Here is an 18,885-nt window from a genome sequence, read left to right on the forward strand (position 1 = left end):
AAAAAAGGAAATTCATACACCTTAAATTGCTTGATATTCAACATAACCATTTGATTGCCTTCATAAAACACAACTTTTTCCAACTGAAAAAAGTTTTAGGCATAAGTGAAAAGGAAAAAGATACAACTTGAACCTGACTTATGCCTCTTTGGTTCATATTTCCTATGCAGTCATACCAATATTCAGTGCAAATTAAATGCAGCAAGAAGTAGTCTTAGAAGAACTCTGATGCAGTATCTGAGACTTACCTAAAAAGAGCTTCTTTGTCATATACAGTGTCTGCAGGCATATTCACAGGAATAAGAAGGTCTGGATGGGAATCAAGATGAACAAAGGTGATGTTACTGCCAGGGAGATGCTTTGAACCAATGGCACGATAGATGAAAGGCAGCACCTGAAACACCACAAATAAAAACACTTCAATTATAACCAGTAGGCTGAAAAATGTGACAGCTTTGACAGCAAAAACACCAGTCCCACTCTTATTTCTTTAGAATTTAGATTAGAGGGAGGAGGAGACAGAAGGCAATGCAAAGGGGAAACAACTCCAGTGGCAAGACAACTCATGAACTGTAATCATTATGAGCCCAAGTGTTTCACACAAGAAGCTGCTGAAGAATCAGCACTTTACTCCCTCTTTCCTTCTTTATAGGAAGTCTTGTTTGCAGTAGCTCCTCTCACTAATCAACTCAATTCCTAGTTGTGAGTTGTTTTTTTTTCATTTACAACTGAACCCCAGGAATTCCTTTCCTCCTCTAAAGGACATTGCTCTTGCATTGCCTTATCCATGCTATCAAGCTTCCTCACCATGTGGAGAGGAGATACATTTCATTACTTGCGTTCTATAAATTAACTGATATAGGAGTGAAAACTGTCCCCACCATGATTTAAACTTCAGCTGATCTTTAAAACTATCCCCCTTGCAGAAAGGGCTTAATTCCTAATCCCTACATGACTTAGTGGCTGCAATAAAGAGGCTACTTTTCTCAAATGTCCAACATCATTCCCTGCTGAAGGTCTTCACTCAAAGGTGAAAACCCAGGAGACAACTCATCAATCGATAGTATAGCGAACCACTGAAGTTAAATAATGTAGGGTAGTAAAAATGTGAAAACTGATGGCTGATTCCTGATTTCTCTTAGACTGGACTGCAGTACATGAAGTGTCTTCCACAGCAACAGGATAGTAACTGCCTTAGCTGCCAGAGCAAATCCAGCCAAGGATTGTGCATTACAGCCCTGTTACACAGGGAATGTGAAGGCTGTAAAGGTACTAGGCAACAAAACTTACACATGATCTTTACATTACAACAGAAATGGAGCTATGTTGGGTTTTTTTTGGCAGAAAACTGATTAAAATGACAAATCCTGCATACTGCATGGACATACTTTTAAACATGAGTGCCAGCTGAAATGTGACTGTATTCTATCTGTCTAGGAATAAGTTCCACCTTCTACCCAGTACATGTGCAATAATATGTATTACTGCTGTATAATAATATGCATAACTGCTGCAATAGGAGCTAACACAAGATAAAAAATAACAAGTGTTCCCTCATCCATGACTTTCACTTCTTCAGAAAAAGGAAGTAATCTGAACAATTTACAACCTTTGCAATTAAAAGTAGTTTCATCTCAGGTAACATCACAGATTGTGAGACCTTGCTACTGCCTGATTTCCGGTACTTGTAGAGAACAAGGTCTTTTGAGTTTCCTTTTCTCCAGGCTGAACAACCCCAGTTCTCTTAGCCACTCCTCATGAGACTTGTTCTCCAGACCCTGCATCAGCTTCATTGCCTTTCTTTGCACATGCTCCAGCAACTCAATGTCTTTCTTGTAGTGAGGGGCCCAAAACTGAACACAGTATTCAAGGTATAGCCTCACCAGTGCCAATATCCTGGTTTTGTCTGGAATGGAGTTAATCTTCTTCCAAGTCACTAGTACAGTGCTATGTTTCAGATTTCTGATGAGAATAATGTTGATAACACATTGATGTTTTAGTTGTTGCTAAGCAGTGTTTACACTAAGTCAAGGACGTTTCTGTTTCTCACATGAAGTGAGAAGGCTGGGGGTGCACAAGAAGTTGGGAAGGGACACAGCTGGGACATCTGACCCCAGTTGACCAAAGGGATACCCCATATCATATGATGTCATGCTCTATATATAAACTAGGGGAATATCTGGCCAGGGGCCACTGCTCAGGAACTGGCTAAGCATCAGTTGGCAGATAGTGAGCAACTGCATTGTTCATTGCTTGTTCTATATATTATAATTCTCCTATCATTATTATTTGCCCTTAGTTTCTGTCCTATTAATCTGTCTTAATTTCAACCCACAAATTTTACATTGTTTTCCCCGTTCTCTCATTCCACTGTGGGCGGGAGTAAGTGAACAGCTGTGAGGCTTTTAGCTGCCTGCCAGGTTAAATCATGACAGTCCTTTTTGGTGCCCAATGTGTGATATGATGCATTGAGATACTGACACATCTGACCAGAGCTTGTAAAAAAAAAATTGTTATAAGCATTCATTATATTAGTTTTAATGGTCACTGGTCACAATGTCAATTTATTTTCTCCCAAGAGTTGCTGTGAATGTTCTCAGATTTGTGTTCTGTAACACTTTAATTGCTGCGTATGTTCCACCTTGTGTGCTGTTTTATCACTTCTGGGGGCTGTGGCAAGGTTATAATTTGGTTGCACTTTGTAACACTGGTTTATGATACTATTAAATTGCTGGTCCTGAAACTGATCTGGTATTTGTACTCAGCATTGCCACAATCGTACTTCGGGAGCCATCTATTGGATACTATCAATAATTACACCTTCCACCTTTTCTCAGAGAGTCAATCTGAGGGGGGGGGAGATATCTTCCCCAATCTTCTCCTTCTCCTTCAGGCTAATTACAATCGCTCCTGAAAATTTTTAATATCCTCAGGATATTCAAACCAGCATGTTCCTATTGCTATGTCTCCTAAATGTGTTTCAGGTCCTGTTTACAGTTAAACAGCTATCTAAGAATACCACCCAGGGATCTGCCCAGAGACTGGACAGTTATGAGTGGTAGGGTGTGTGGGATAGTATGAGCAAGTACCTAGGACAGTGGGCACCTCTAGTGTTTTGAAATTTCACCCCTGAACAAGTGCAGAATCTGGAAAAAACAGTAAAACGTTTGGAAAAAAAAGTATGCTGCTACCCTAGGAATTCCAGAGACAAAAATCACTGCTACATGCTGGGGCCTGTCCCATGCCTACAAAGCCGTGCTCAACACTCTTCAGTACCCTCAAGGAGAATAGACGGTCTCTGGATCTGACAACAAAAGGACAGGCACTGCAGCTACTCCAAACCCCAAGACAGACACAGCAGCTGAACCAAAGAACCAACCTCTGCCAGTACCATTTGCTCCTATACACAAGAAGAAATACTGGAAGAAGTCAGCCCATGTGGTAAAGGATGAAGGACCTTCTTCTAAGAGGGAGCAGGAGGAAGTGGACAAGGTAGACTTCCCTGAAGTAGGACCTTCACAAAAATAGGAAGAAAAGATAGCCACTGTGTGGGGAGGAGTAAGGGTTATAAGTCATAAATGAATGGTAACCACCTGCCTGGGTTTAGCAGTAGCAGTCATTTTTCTCTTTCTTGGTAGCTGGTGCAGAGCTGTGTTTTGACTTTCGGGCTGGGAACAGAGCTGATAACAATGATGTTTTGGTTTGGCCAAGGACTTTGTGAGCTTCATGCTCTGCCACGGAGGAGGGGAAGCCGGGAGGAAGCAGAGATAGGACACCTGACCCAAACTGACCAAAGAGGTATTCCATACCACAGCACGTCATGCCCAGGAGGTAACTCGAAGTGACCTGGAAGGACAGGGGGTCTTCTGGGTCGGACTTGTTTTTCAGCAGGTGGTATCGTATTCTTTTCCCTTGTTATTTTCTCTTATCGTTGTCGTTGGTGGTAGCGGTGGTGATTTGTATTGTACATTGGTTGCTGGACTGTTCTTATCTCAACCCATGGGAGTTGCATTCTTTCAATTCTCCTTCCCATCCCTCTGGGAGCGGGGAAGGGGGGGAGCCCCCGGGGGGGCGACACGGGCCTCGACTGCTTCCAGCCCGGCACCACTCACTGGGAGTGAGTGTACAAGCTGTCTGGCTGGGTTTAAACCACGACACCACCTGATCTCTATTCCTGAGTGAGCTGCAAGATATGCAAAAAGATTTCAACCACTGTCCAGGCAAGCACATTGTCACCTGGCTTCTCCAGTGTTAGAATGACAGGACCAGGAGCCTGGAATTAAAGGGCATGGAAGCCAAATAGGTGGTGGGATCCCCTTCTACAGAATACTGGACTGGAGAGCAAAGGAGTGATCAGCATGATTTTCTTTAATAAGCTTTTTTACACTGAAATTTTCTGTTTGTAAAGAATCTAGTTTAGAATCTGCTGATTTAGGACTAAGACCTCAGCTTATGCCTATAAACAAACCATATGGGGAAACTGAAACAGCAGTTCAAAAGCAATTCCTTCTTTACTCCCCTCTTCAATGACTTAATTAAAAAAGTTTCAAATTTAAAATTTCTCACCAAGTAGCAATCAATCTGTTAGGATATGATTGTATTTACTAATTTGCTGTCAACATGTCACACACTGAAGAGCTGAGCTAGTGCCCAGCTAATTTTAAGAGCAGTGTAATACGGGCATTATTTCCTTCTAACTGCAGCAATCACAACCCAAAGAATAATGATTAAAAACATAAAAAGTAAGCAATAATCCCTTAAAAATATGCCAAAATCCCTTCACAGGATTAATTAGCTGAACCGGGAAGGAACTCAGGTCAGGTGGGCACTGAACTTCTTTTATGTTTCAGCAGTGACAGCGAACGCAGGTTTAAGGTCTGTGCACGGCTGTGGAGGCGGGGACTATTCTTGTTCCCAGAAAGTCCGAAGCCAAGAAAACTTGGCTACATGGCAGGAAGAGGCTGCCGTCAGAGTTCAGTGGAGCAATCCACCGGACACCTCCCTCCGCTTGCACCTACCAGACTAAGCGTCCACGCCGCACAGAAAGAAAGACAAGAAGTTACTCCCCACACAGTCCCCGACAGACGCCTCGTTCCTCCGCCCAGTCCCACCGCCCAGCGCCAGGCACTCACGTCCTGGTGGTCCTCCACCACCCACACGGGCAGAGCCGGGTAAGCCCGGAGGCGGCCCCCTTGGGGCCCGGTCCCGCTGCCAGCCATCGGGCCCCCGCCGTTCATGCCGCGGCTGTGACGGGCCGGATCCGGCGAGACCCAGCTTTCATTCCCCACTCTCACTCTCCTTCCTTCTCTCCTTCCCGGAGGGTGGTACTTCCGCCTGCAGAGCCCTCCCACGACCTTCCTGTTCCGGAAGCCAGGGCGCTGCAGGCCCGGTGGCCTCGGTGGCGGGGCGCCAGGTGGGCTCGGCGTGCCTGGCTACCTGCGGGAGGGGGGGCCGCGGGGCTGGTGGGGGTTTCCCTTGGGCCGCTGCGCTCCGCTTTCCCCGTGGTGTTGCGGTTCTCCACGCGGCGCGGGGGAACTTGTGCTAGCGCGGGGGGAAAGGTTCCGAGGGGGGAGGGGGCGTGGCGGTGTTGATGCTGGCGGGCTGCGAGGTGTTGATAAGGTTCAGGGTGGCGGGGCCCAAGCGGTTCCTGCCCGCTGCGCAGTGCGCGGCGGCTGCCTGGCTGGCCTGCGGGTGAGGAGCCTTCTCCGTGTGGAGAATGGAGCCGTGCGGCGGGAAAGCAGAGGCCGGGCGGGTGCCGGAGTCATCGCCTGGTTCGTTTCCGCTCTGTTTACCTAGATCCTTCGGTGGCCGTTGGAGGCCGTTATAGAGTGCTGGGAGGCAGTGGTTGGATGAGGCCTTTTATAAGGAACCTGTGTTACTTTTGTGTGCGGTGGCTTCCACCAATATAATACATTTCTTCCCTATGTTTGTCCTTTACAATGTTTTTGAACTTCCTTAAATTTAAATGAAAATCAGATGTGACCAAAGTTTGCAGCGGAGGGAGCTTTAAAATAATTGAGGTGTTTACAGTTATTCCATGTAGCTTGTTTTTTATTATTATTTTTTTTTTTATTAGGATTAGTAATAACAGTTGCCAGCCAAAATAATGGAAATAGATTCCCCTCTACCCCTTGTTTCTTTTTGAGAGCCTTTGCAAGGTTGGTAGGTACAGAGAAGGCACAGACTGACTGGAAGGAGCAAGTGGCTTTTTACCATTGTGGCTGCTACCTCCTAAAAACTTGGGATTCTCACTTAGTTCGGCCTTTGGTTGTTCTGGAGAGGGAATCGATGTCAGTGCCACCAATTCCAGTGGCTTCCACTGGGCCATGTGTGTCTGAGAGACATAGGCCCTCTTGATTCCTGCTTCTTGATGTCAGTCCTTTTGCCCCTTCATCGCTTTTCCTTTCTTCCTCTGGTTCCAGAAGTTGTCTGCTCTCTGTTAGTAAGCTCCATCTTTTGCAAGTGGCACAAAAATACAGTTGAAAGTAGAGCTCTGAGCAGTCTGGTTGAGCTGTGTTGCATGGTAGCAGGCAGGAGAATAATCTGCGCACTTTAGCATCAACAAAGCCTCAGTAAAAGTGAGACTTTGTTTTCTTTATCTGGTGATCTTTCCAGTTATGTGTGTCTGTCTCCTTCTCTTCCCCTTAAAAACAGGATTTGACTTCTGTGACTACTTAACTTTTTTTTTTTCCTCTTCCTCCATTCCAGCCAAGACACCATGAATGATTTCTTAATTTTTATATTTTCCTTTTTCCAGTTGTTGAAACTTAACATTGTAATTAAAGAATCAACTTTTAACTTTAATGAAGCACAGTGGTTTTCATTTATCAACATTAATACAATGCAATAAATATGTGTATAGTTTTGAGCAAGACTTAAGCCTACTTGAAGCAGTGGCAGTTGCTGGAAAGCTAACAGGACCAGGCAGGCAGCTGAGGGATTTTTTCGGAACTATTTATTTCAGTGGAATTGAAGTAGCAGCACAGTCAACATAATTTTTATTTCTGTAACCTCTAAGATTATCATTCCACAAAAATATACCTACCTGAAATATCTGTAGAATTCATTCCTTTGCTAAGTTGGATCTCAATTGTGAATGTAGATTGCTATTATCCCATTTAAAATTTACAAGATTTGTTGGACCAGGTAACTTGCAATGAGGTGTTAGTAAAGTCATTCTGTCTGAAGCGTAGAATCTGTTCTAGAAAGGACTCCTCATTTCAGGGCTTTGGGTGACAATAGCATTTGTTGAAATGGTGGTTTCTTTGGTGTGGGGTGCCTGAAGGCTTTATATCAAAAGTGTCTAGTTTTGCCCTGAGACAGCATGCTCCAGCTGGGGTTCTGGATTAAAGACAGTGGGGTGCTTTCATGGGTTACAGGCTTAAAGGAATCAAAGGGACATGTATGACCTTTACTAGAGGTGTGAGTAGCACAAAGCTCCCAGGTTAAATCAGTGGACGTTGTTCACTGCTTCTGTTAAAGGAAGCTGCAGGAGCTGTCATTTCAGCACGCTGGGAGTAGTTCTTGCAAATGCATTAAGGACATTCTACAAAAATTGTGTGACACTGGGCTTCTATTTTCCTCATTAAAGGTGAGCCATGTCTTTCCATTCCGGGCGAGGATGTCCCCGTAGTCAGGGGGGACCAGGAGCAAGAGCTTCAACACAGACCTACCGCCCTCAGAACCTACGGCAGCTTCACCCACAGCAGCCCTCCGTACAGTACCAGTATGACCAGCAAACTGCCCCTCCAACAACCTATTCAAACCCTCCAACCACTGGTTACATGCCTCCCAGGCCAGACTTTGTGCCCTATCCTCCTCCAGTGCCCCCTTCCACACAAAATCCCATCAGCCAGTGTCCCATGAGGCCACCGTTTCCAAACCACCAGATGAGGCAGAGCTTCCCGGTGCCTCCGTGCTTCCCTCCTGCTCCTCCACCAGTGCCAAATCCTAGCAATACTTCTGTGTCAGGAACTCCTGCTGGGCAAAACACCTTTCCTTACATGATGCCTCCACCCACAGTACCGCATCCTCCCCCTCCACCAGTCATACCACAGCAAGTAAACTACCAGCCTGTATACTCCACAGCGTATTCACAGCAGTCATTCCCACCACCAAATTTCAACAGCTACCAGCACAACTCTGGCTCCTTTCAGAACAGCACTGCCAGCAACAGTGGTGGCAGTGCTCATTTTCGGCACACGGGTCAGTACCAGGGAGAGAAGTCACAAAGTGATCGACGGTCTCCAGACAGGAGCAAGCACTACGATGAGCACAGACATCGTGAGCACAGTCACATGCATGGTGACAGGCATCGGTCCACTAACCATGGGGATCGTCGGGATCGCGGACGGAGTCCAGATAGGAGGAGGCAGGAAAGCAGTCGGCACCGAACAGATTATGACAGAGGAAGGATATCGCCTCATCACAGAAGTTACGAGCGTAACAGGTAACTTGGGGTATCTTCTGCTTGCAGAGAGGGAGCTGTCATCATTGTCCCATAGTACTATGGCATCAATGCAATGTTCTTCTGTCACCCTTGTTTTCCCCTCTAGCTGGGGAGGTTGCCAATACTCGGATGTTATGGAAAGAGCTACTGTTTTGATGCCTTTTAGGTATGCTGCTTCTGCCTCACCTTTTGTGAGACTGTTGCCCTTTTTTTTTTGTGTCTAATGATGTAGGCCAGAATATTCAAAAAGATACTGGAAAGGTAAGTATTTAAATACTTACCAGGGCACCTGAGTCACGTGCTTTTATTAGGAAACTGAGCTTTCTCATGTCATGTATGAAACACTGATTCACACACAGTGTATGTGGAAATGAAGCCACTTTGATTTAGATATGCAAAGATTTAGTTGCAGAACCTCACACAGCTGTATTTCAAAAACAAGCAAACAAACCCCTCCAAACAAACAAAAACAAAACCCCAGACCTCACATTCAGTAATTTTTACTTTGATTTCCAAAAGATATTTGTAGAGAGCAATAAGGTTTCCCCTGAGCCTTCTTTTCTCCAGGCTGAACAACCCATTCCCTCAGCAGTTCCTCATAGACGTGTTCTCCACACCCTTTGCTAGCTTTGTTGCCATTCTCTGAGCCCACTCCAGCACCTCACTGTCTTTCTTATAGTGACAGGCCCAAAACTGAACACAGTATTCAAGGTGTGGCCTCACAAGTGCTGATGTCCTGGTTTTGGCTGGGGTAGAGTTGATTATCTTTCTAGTAACTGGCATAGTGCTGTGTTTTGGATTTAAAATGAGACTAACATTGATAGCACATAGATGTTTTAGCTGTTGCTAAGCAGAGTTTACACTAAGTCAAGGACTTTTCTGCTTCTCACATGAAGTGAGAAGGCTGGGGGGGTGCACAAAATGTTGTGAGGAGATAGAGCTGGGACATCTGACCCCAACTGACCAAAGGGATATTCCATACCATATCATGTCATGCTTAGTATGTAAACCAGGGGCAAATCTGGCTGGGTGCCACTTCTGGGGAGCTGGCTGGGTATCAATCAGCGAGTGGTGAGTAATTGCCTTATACATCATTTGTTTTCTATATTACAATTATTTTCTTATCGTTATCATTATTATTTTCTTCCTTTTCTATCTTACTGAACTGTCTTTATCTTATGACATACATTTTCTCACTTTGATTCTTTTGATTCTCTTTCCCATCACACTGAGGGCTTTTGAGCAAGCAGCTACATGGCGCTTAGTTGCTGGCTGAAGTTAAATCATGACATTGGAGTACAAAGGAAGGATCACTTCCATAGTCCTGCTGGCCACACTATTTCTGATACAAGCCAGAATGCTGTCGGTCTTCTTGGCTGCCTGGGCACACTGCAGGCTCGTGTTCAGGTGGCTGTCAACCAACACCCCCAGGTCCTTCTCCACTGGGCAGCTTTGCAGTCATTCTTCCCTAAGCCTTCAATTAATTTAAAGGTCTTTTGACCCAGAAATTTAAGTGGTTGAGTTCTCTGTGTCTACCTGAAAGTTGAGTCTTGTAGATGAGATTCATAGTTTCAGCATGTATCAGATTTTCTGTGTCTGTCAGGTTTTTGTGTGTACTTGAGGTGGCTGTCAGGAAGAGATGGCTTGCCTGAAACACTTGAATGACTGCTGTGCTTACAAAACAATTGTGCATGGAATAGGTTTTCTTTTCCTTCCTTGAGCCATGAAGAATGGTTAAAGATAGAATAATCTTACCCTTTGCCATTTGTAACAGGAGAAGAGGAAGAATGTCAGCAAGTCTTGTGGTGAATTTATAGAAGGTACCTCTGTATGGTATGAATTAACCCTTGTATTGAGATAGATGGCTTTATGACAAAGGCGGAGGAGCTAGGTGTCTATCTTTTACAAATTTTGTGAAGGTCAGCATTCATAATGTCTTAACTTGTGTGTTATTTTGAGTAACAGTCTCAGCCTACTTCTGTGCTCCTTTCAGGTATGGAATATATGAAATGCCAGTTTACGTATTTAACTTATTTTTTGAACTCCAAGGGAGAGGGAGAGAGAGCGCCATAGGCACCGTGACAGCAGAAGATCAACATCACCTGACAGATCCTACAAAAAAGATTACAAGAGAGCAGGAAGGTAATGAAGCTTACATTCAGTCTTTAATGTATTTGAGGCTCTGTGCATCCATCCATGTGGGGTTTTGTGTTTTCTGCATGTGTATTTGTGCCTGTTTTGAAACTCAGAAAAGATGAGTGTCTTAAATTTATAGCCATCTGCGTATACATGCAAATGTCAATCGTCTCAAGACCTTGCACAGTTAAAAATAGGATTCATCTCTGGAGAGGGGGCTTCACTGCTGTGTCCTAAAAGCTTCCTCTTACATCTGCTTCCAGTCTGTAAAGTGCCAAGATTATTTAAAGTCATTCTATGTTTAGCTCATCTTTTAGGATCTTTTCTTATATTGATGCTCATTTCTTTCTGAATCCTGGGTAGTTGAAAACAGCGCAACATTATTCGTTCTGTAGACAGGAGGTCAAAAAATAAAAGTAGTTTTAGTAGTTTTCCTACATTCAGCTTTTAAAAACAGTACTGTTGCTGTACATAAGGAATATTCACAGGTCGTGTGTTTCGAAGGAGTGCCAGAGCTAGAGTAACACAAGCAGTGTGGCTTCTGTATAATCCTTCTAATAAAACCCTCTTTTATCGTGCGGATAGTTTGTGGGCTATATATAAAACCTTCTTTGTATTGTAACTTTTAGTTGAGAGTGATGTGACTTTTTTGTGGCAAGGTTCCAAATTTGGAACAAAATTGAAAGTCACCTATAATGCAAATAGGAATTTTAATCTGAAAGAGCTTTTTTTTTTTTTTCATTTTAATTCCTGAGTAAGGTTTAAAATTCAAAAGCACTTTCAAGTAATTTTTTTAATAGTAAGAACTACAAAGTACCATACTCTTTACATGCAAGTTAGGAGGAAGAGGCAATTGGATTTTGCTGTAATTTATATGATAGAATATGTGCTGATCTGAAGCAGACTGTTTGTTTTTCATTAGAAAATTGCCACCGTTAAAATAATAGAGTTGCTTTTGTTTGCTTTCTCACATTAAGCCGATCTCCAAGCAGAGAGAGAAAGAGACCCCGATGGGAGGAAGACAGAGAAAGGTGGTCTGAGAACCAGAGCTCCAGCAAGGAGAAAAGTTATGCTGCTATCAAAGACAAAGAATCGGAGGAGAATACATCTGAAAAAAATGAAGAGGAAGATGAGGAATTACTTAAGCCAGTCTGGGTTCGCTGTACCCATTCTGAAAGCTATTACTCCAGTGACCCTATGGATCAAGTGGTATGTTTGTGGAAGAAGTCTAAATTACTGTACATAGTCCTTTTATTATTTGTTACTTCATTAATGTGGATCCTTCAGCAGGATCATGTATTGTGTCATTTAATCCTTCTCTCCTCCCAGACATCTTATTCCCTGAACCCTGTTAAAGGCTTTATTTATTAGTATTCTCTATTTTCTTTAGTTTCTTCTGTCTGTTTGCATTGAGATTAGTGGTACATGGATAAGGTCTGTTTTTTTGTCTCCAGGAGGGAAGGGTTGTTTTTTTCTGTTACACCTGTACTTGAGTAAAAATGCCTCAAGCACCGTATATTCCCACAACCTTGGAGAAATTTTGTACAGAAGCAGGAAGTCTGTATTCTTTGTACTTCACAATAATGCCTCACAATAACTACATGGTGTGGTGATAGAGCTGCATTTGTTGGTTTGTTTGTTTGTTAGTTGGTTGGTTTATTTTGGCTGTTTGTTTTGTTTGGTTTTGTTTTGTTTTGTGATGTGATTTGCTTTTGTTTTGGGTTTTTTTTGAGAATAACATGGAGAGTGAATGACATGGTAATTCAAACCAGGCAACAAAATGAGATGGGTTTTGTGTTTCATGTATCTGAAAAAATTATTTTTAATTGCAAATACTTTTACAGGTCTCTTGTTTCTTCTAAACCTGTTAAAAATCAATGCTTAGCTGTGCTGAATATTCTTACCCATAGTTCTGCATCATTAGGTCAACGGTTTGGTGATAATGCATCAGCAAATTGAATAATTTCTCTGCTCATTCACCCAGTGGACAATGTGATGGTATGCTAGAGCCTTAACTAGTTGTCCTGGTTTTAGCAGTAGCAGTCATTTTTTCTCCTTCTTAGTAGCTGGTGCAGTGCTGTGTTTTTGACTTTCAGCCTGGGAACAGTGCTTATAACACCGATGTTTTTAGTTACCGCTCAAATGTTTTAGTCTGGCCAAGGACTTTCTGAGCCTCATGCTCTGCCAGGGAGGAGGGAAGCCAGGAGGAAGCAGAGACAGGACACCTGACCCAAATTAGCCAAAGAGGTATTCCATACCACAGCACATAATGCCCAGGATGTAGCTGAGAGTTACCCGGAAGGGCAAGGACTGTGGGGTTGGAGGAGGTATCGGTCAGTACTTGGTTGGGCTGGGGGGGCGAGTTATCGGTCGGCTGGTGCTGAGGTTTTGTATTCTCTCCCCTTGTTATTTCCTTTATCATTATTATTATTGGTGGTATCAGTAGTGATCTGTGTTATACCTTAGTTACTAAACTGTTCTTATCTCAACCCGTAGGAGTTGCGTTCTTTTTGATTCTCTGCTCTGTCCCTCCGGGAGCAGGGTGAGGGCAAGAAGGGGGGGATTGAGTGAACGAGCTGCCTGACTGGCTTTAAACCACGACACTATTATTGCCATGTTTCACGGAACTATACAGATCTGATATTTTTGCCCTCTTGCTTTTCATTGTGAAAAGCTGGTTCATGTGCTATTTTAACACCATCTTTTTTTTGTTGTTGGTCTGGTTTTTAATTGACAGGGGGACTCTACTGTGGTAGGAACAAGCAAGCTCCGAGATCTGTATGAAAAGTTTGATGACGAGTTAGGAAAGCGACAGGCGAAGGCCAAAGCAGCCAGGCCACCGTGGGAGCCACCGAAGACGAAGCTGGATGAAGATTTAGGTAGGCAGAAATGATGAAGATCTGAAATGGAATAATCCGTAGTTAACCTGGTTTTGGCAGTTGTGTGTATTTAATAATGTTGGTGGGACAATCTGTGTTTCTTAAATCCTTCCTTTGTATTGCACATCTATGGCATTGTTGCTTGTGACTGCAGAACAACTAGATTCTTTACTCAGAAAGCCTAAGGGAGAATGGAGAATGGAAAATATCCAGCACTGTCTTATGCTAAAGTCTCTTCCATGACATTAAAGCATGCTGAGCATGATCATATAGGCCAAAGCATGGCACACAAGAGGCTTTCAGGAGCTCCTGGACTTAGCATTTCTAAAAATGAAGCAAGAGTAGTGGTGATAAACTATGTTTTGAAACCTGAGACTTCTGCACAAGATGGTAGTAAACAGAGCTGCACAGCCAATATAAATGATGAACTCTCTGCAGTAACAAGAAGCACCACCCATATGGATCTTCTTGCAGTGAAATAAGTCTACTAGCCATATCAATTTAGGGGCAAATACTGTTTGAATTAGCAGAGCATACTTTTTGATAACAATTTGTCTACTCAGAAGTCAGTGAAATCTATTTTTCTGATTTTGTTTTGTGAGAAGCGTTAGCTGTTCTTTTTACAAAGAGATTATTTCTTTATTTATTTCATTCCAGTTACATTAGTTCAAGAAATTCTTAAGCGTTTCACATTAATTTAGATTCTCTATTGGGATTGCTTTTTCACTTACGCTTCATTTTTGCCTGCTGAACTGCTTCAGACTCACGTCTCAGCTTAGTAACTGTTAAAAGTCATATACCAAAAATTCTGAAGTTAAAATGCAGGTATATATTGACTTGGTCAGCTACATGGTGGCAGTATAAAAAGATATCATAAAGATAAAAGAAAAATAGATACAGATTAAATAAAATGTGAATTCACAAGAATTACTACCAATTTTAACTGTAGGGTTTTTCAAGAGGTATACTTTCACATGATTGAAGCAAGGACAGAATTGCTACATTCAGCATACTGGTGTAAAGCTTTACTTTCTTAGATCTCTGCAGAAAGAGCTCTTTTGTTGCTCCAGTTTAAAATATGATAGAGCCAAGAGCAACTTCTCTGGGTTTTTTTCCACTCTTTCTGGAGGACCCAAAGGTTCTGCATCTGCATTGGTCCTCTGGGCTGACTTGGTGTCTGTGCCAGCTTCTGCTACAGCTATGGTTCTAGTAGCTAATAGTGTCTAATAGCTTGTTTTATTTTGTATTTAAGTAAATTCTGTCTCTGTTCTGCCTTTGTTAGCCATAACTGTGTATTGTAGTGAGATAGCAATGCACTCTAAGAGCACTTTTATATCATGAAAAGCTGATTTCAGTGCATGAAATCCAGCAGTTCTGGACTGGTTTTTCAGAACTCCAGCTGACTCTCATAGGTCCCGCACTCCTTTTGCACCTAAAATTAGACTTGTATAACCAGTTAATGATTATCGGAGAGCTTTTAAGACTCAAGTGTTTGTGAACATTTGTAGCACATCTAGACAAAACTTGATTTCAACTGAGCATATATGACCTATGTAAACCATAGTGCCAAGTGTGTATTTTAATAACACTAGGCTGAATTATGGACTGTATAAAAATATATCTTCATTTATTTAAAAAAAAAAAGAAACATTTTGCTAGTAATGTTTTCTCATTGTCTCTCTCCTTTGCTTGTATTCAATAAATACACATCTTTTTAACCATAATTTCACAGTATTTCAAAGCACTGGCATTTTTTTTCTTTTAAGTCAAAGCTTAAGCGAACAGTGCTTTTTTTTCCTCTTAAGTCAAAACTTAAAAACGAAATGTTGCTCCCTTCCAGAAATAATAAACCTTAGTTGCATCATGGTATATATCATAGCTATGAAGGTATTTAAATTGGAGCTGAGGGGATCCATGGAAATGAGTGACATTACATGCATAAAAAAGGGAGTCAGTCACGTGTATGTAGCACAGGAGGTTAGAGATATGTGAGATCAGGGTCTGGGTGTTCTTTTATTTTTTAAGTCCAGACACTTATTACTTTGATAGCACCACAAAGGAGATATTTTAAGCAGTTTAAGACCACCTTCTGTTCCTTCAGTTAATACAAAGAAAAACGTCTTTAAAAAAAAGAAAGTAGGGAGGAAAATTCAAAGAACAGGGCTTCCAAAAATCTTGTGACTGACTTGACTCAGCTAGTAATTAAAGTTTGGTTATTGGTTTTGTTGTGTTTTTTTTTTTTTTTCCCATGTCTCTGGTTTCTAATATGTGATAATGGATTTATTAGAAATAACTGATTTTGAAAAATTAGTCCAACAATACGTGTTCTGTAATTTATACATATGTGCTGTTTCAAAACAAAACAGTACCTTGCAACAGACAGGAGCATTTTTAGGTAAAATGAAACTACATATAAGCACTTTGCTCATAGCAAACAATTGAGTATTAAGAGATTCTGTTCACTCATGCTAGTGACATTATGTGTATTCTTCTCTCATGTGTGCAGACAGGTGGTGCATTGTTATGAGCATTTAATATCCATAGCATTTGCTGTCATTTTTAATTAAAAATACAATTACTGTCTCTCTTTTTTTTTAGTAACTTTCAGTATGCCACAGTTAGCTATGTCACTTTAGAGAATGCATTATTATTGAAAAAGAGAATGTGTGCTAGTGTTTTTGAGCTGACTTTATTCTTCATGTGTGACTTAGAAAGCTCCAGTGAGTCAGACTGTGACTCTGAAGATGACAGCAGCTGTTCTAGCAGTTCAGATTCAGACGTTTTTGACGTCATTGGAGAAATTAAGCGTAAAAAAGCACACCCTGATCGTCTCCATGAAGAACTGTGGTACAATGATCCAGGACAGGTATAGTGAGAGGAAAAAGTACTGTGTACTTGTAAGTCATTTTCCCTTGAAAACTGAAAATACTTCATTGTTGTCAAACATGCTGAGTGACATCTATTTCAGTATGCATTTTTTTACCCCCCTTTTCCGTTTTCTCTCTGATCTTCTTCAAAGCACTTTGCTTTTTGATTTCAAGACTGTGGTTCCAGCTCATGAATCCTGGGGATTATTGCACTGGAATCATGTCTGACAGTGTTAATAAAACCTGAATTGCTAACAGTGTACTAATGCTGTCCTCATAGCCCTGAAATAAAGGTACACAGATGAATTCTGGGATGAAGCAAACACAACATGCTTACCTGCTTTACAAATTTTCCACCAAAAAACTCTCGGCTCATAATGATAAATAATGTTTTAAATATGCAGTTAATGCTTCTAATTTCTTGTCTAGTGGTCCTTTTGTAATTGCATGGAGATTATAGTTCTCATTAAATGTAATTGCTAAGCTCATGAAGTGCTGTTTTGAATGTATACATTGCACAGAGGTCTGGTTTTTGTTTGCAAATTTGCCATCTTCATCTTTCTTAAATATTTTACAGTCTATTCTAACTCATTGTCACATGGCATCTCAGTAAATTTATTTTTCTGGCATTTTGGCTGATGCATGAGTTTAGCATGCAACAAATCATAATGCGAAAAGATACTGCGACGCTTATTGCCACTGTGGTAATTCAAAGGTCTGTTGAATATTCTATTACGACTCATATTTATCCTTCTAGTTAAAAAAAATAATACTTTGAGCACTTCTAGCTGTTTTTATTTATATGGAAAGCAAATTAAATGAACTGTTTAGATATTTAAATGAAAAAAAATGTGTAGCTCTTGGGCACACTTCAAAGTGATGTTCTAGGCAAGAATATTAGCTAAATAAAAAGAAGTGGAATAACTGTAGGATGAGTAGTTTCAGGAATGCATGTTTTATGAGTTTTCTACTGAAAAACTTTCCCAAAACTTCCTTGAGACTGACTCTTCATTTTTCTCAATGGGAATGAAATCTGAACATGGTGAGCTTGTCAATGCTGTACTACTTCTGAGTAGGTTTTATTTGAAAACATTTGAAGTTATCCTAGGTATTTATCTGGTATGCCAAAATGCTTTCTAACTATCACTACAGAAAACAGGAATGATTGCTGTGCACACTATCACATACAAGTACACCTTTTGACATCAAACCAGCTTTTTAGGACAGGTCTTCCCAACCCTTTAATCTGAGTAGTGTGTTTACTACTTTGAATAATCTGCAGCAGTGCTAGCAGTTGCCAGAAAATAAATTGTTAAGGTCAATGCCACTGCAGTGGCCCTTTTCTTGCAAGTGTTATGTGCTTCTTTGTGTTGTCCTGTTGGTCAGAGAAAGTTAGAAGTCATTGCCTGTGTAAAATCGTGATCTTTCAACATTATTTTAACATCGCTTCATGATTGCTCTTCTGCAATTCTTTTCCATGAGCAGTGTCATTAGGGACATGATAGGTAGGTATCTGACTTGCTTCTCATGACCTGGGCTTCTACAGGTAATTCACATCTCTGTTTTGGTTTGCTCATTTAATATAAACAGAGGCAGTGTTACTGCTGAAGTGTTCTAAGAATTAAGGGTGAGATTTTAAAAAATAAGTGATTATTATTTTATTAGCCTCAATAAGTAGATATTTTGGGGGGAATGAAAAGCAATTTGATATTGCATTTTCAAACTCTTCTGTTATGGCTGCATAAGTCAGTGAGGAAGCATGCTTTTACCTATGAGCATGATTCAGTTTCATTGGGCCTGTACTTTCCTTCAGGGTCTCAATGTGGAAGGGAAAAAAACCTCAAAAACTATATGAATGAAAAGCTCTCATGTCACTCTGTTGTTAAGATTGCATGACTAAGTTCCCAAAGGAGTCGTGAAGTGCCCTACATCTTACGTTCCTTTGCACATATGCTTTGTGCCAGTCTGAGGAAATTAAATTGAGATGAATATTCAGAGAAGTAACATAAAAAGTAAAAAATTGTGTCCCTCTCCCAGCTAAGAACTACACTAACAGCAGTTTGGTGGTTTTTGCTTTCTGAGGTATCTTCACATTGTATCTGTTGTGTGTGATCAAGCTGTTTAGCCCCACTGCTGACACTGTTTACATTTTCATAGAGCTTGTAATAGCATGGAAAGTTCTGCTTTTTGTATTACATTGTGGGGTTGTTGGTTTTTTATTCCCCTGAGTCTAAGAATATATTTCAGTTCTTGGATTCAATCTTTGAAAAACTCTGTTAAAGCCTGGGATTGGGAACTTAATTTGTTTCTCTGGTTTGGTTCTGAGTTTCTTCAATGGGCATGATGTTAAGAGCAGAAAGCTTTAGCATACTGCAGTAATTGATAGTCTGCATTGAACTTGGTCAGGAAAGAGAAAAGGAAGACAATAGCTTTATACTGTGTGCCATGGCCCTTTTTGGTATAGGTATTGATGCACCCATACTGAATACTAAAGAGTATTTCTCCCCATCCCTCCCCCCCCCTTTGTTTCTTTTTTGGACTGATCTGTTCACAG

At 41.4% G+C, this 18,885-nt stretch overlaps 2 protein-coding genes across 4 annotated transcripts in view; one reads left to right on the forward strand and one right to left on the reverse strand.

The window, feature by feature from the left end:
- The window catches only part of CUNH5orf22 (chromosome unknown C5orf22 homolog), a 41,774-nt gene extending 36,520 nt beyond the window's left edge, over positions 1-5,254 (reverse strand). For all 3 annotated transcript variants that reach the window (XM_061346681.1, XM_061346680.1, XM_061346679.1), the window contains exons 1-2: positions 5,133-5,254; positions 249-394 (exon numbers count right to left, since the gene is read on the reverse strand). In XM_061346681.1, coding sequence (XP_061202665.1) covers positions 249-394; positions 5,133-5,237 — 251 coding nt within the window. In that variant the 5' untranslated portion in view covers positions 5,238-5,254. The remainder of the gene's footprint in view (positions 1-248; positions 395-5,132) is intronic.
- Positions 5,255-5,289: 35 nt separating this feature from the next.
- DROSHA (drosha ribonuclease III) overlaps positions 5,290-18,885 on the forward strand; it is a 74,606-nt gene continuing 61,010 nt past the window's right edge. Inside the window, exons 1-6 of the mRNA XM_061346682.1 lie at positions 5,290-5,413; positions 7,592-8,449; positions 10,499-10,591; positions 11,563-11,794; positions 13,323-13,464; positions 16,176-16,330. Of these exons, the coding sequence (XP_061202666.1) occupies positions 7,599-8,449; positions 10,499-10,591; positions 11,563-11,794; positions 13,323-13,464; positions 16,176-16,330 (1,473 nt within the window). The 5' untranslated portion in view covers positions 5,290-5,413; positions 7,592-7,598. The remainder of the gene's footprint in view (positions 5,414-7,591; positions 8,450-10,498; positions 10,592-11,562; positions 11,795-13,322; positions 13,465-16,175; positions 16,331-18,885) is intronic.

Source organism: Neopsephotus bourkii, unplaced genomic scaffold (genome assembly GCF_033783945.1).
Source record: "Neopsephotus bourkii isolate Nb327-2 ecotype Australia unplaced genomic scaffold, CSIRO-AGI_Nbou_v1 NB_272, whole genome shotgun sequence".
Classification (NCBI taxonomy): Eukaryota; Metazoa; Chordata; class Aves; order Psittaciformes; family Psittacidae; genus Neopsephotus; species Neopsephotus bourkii.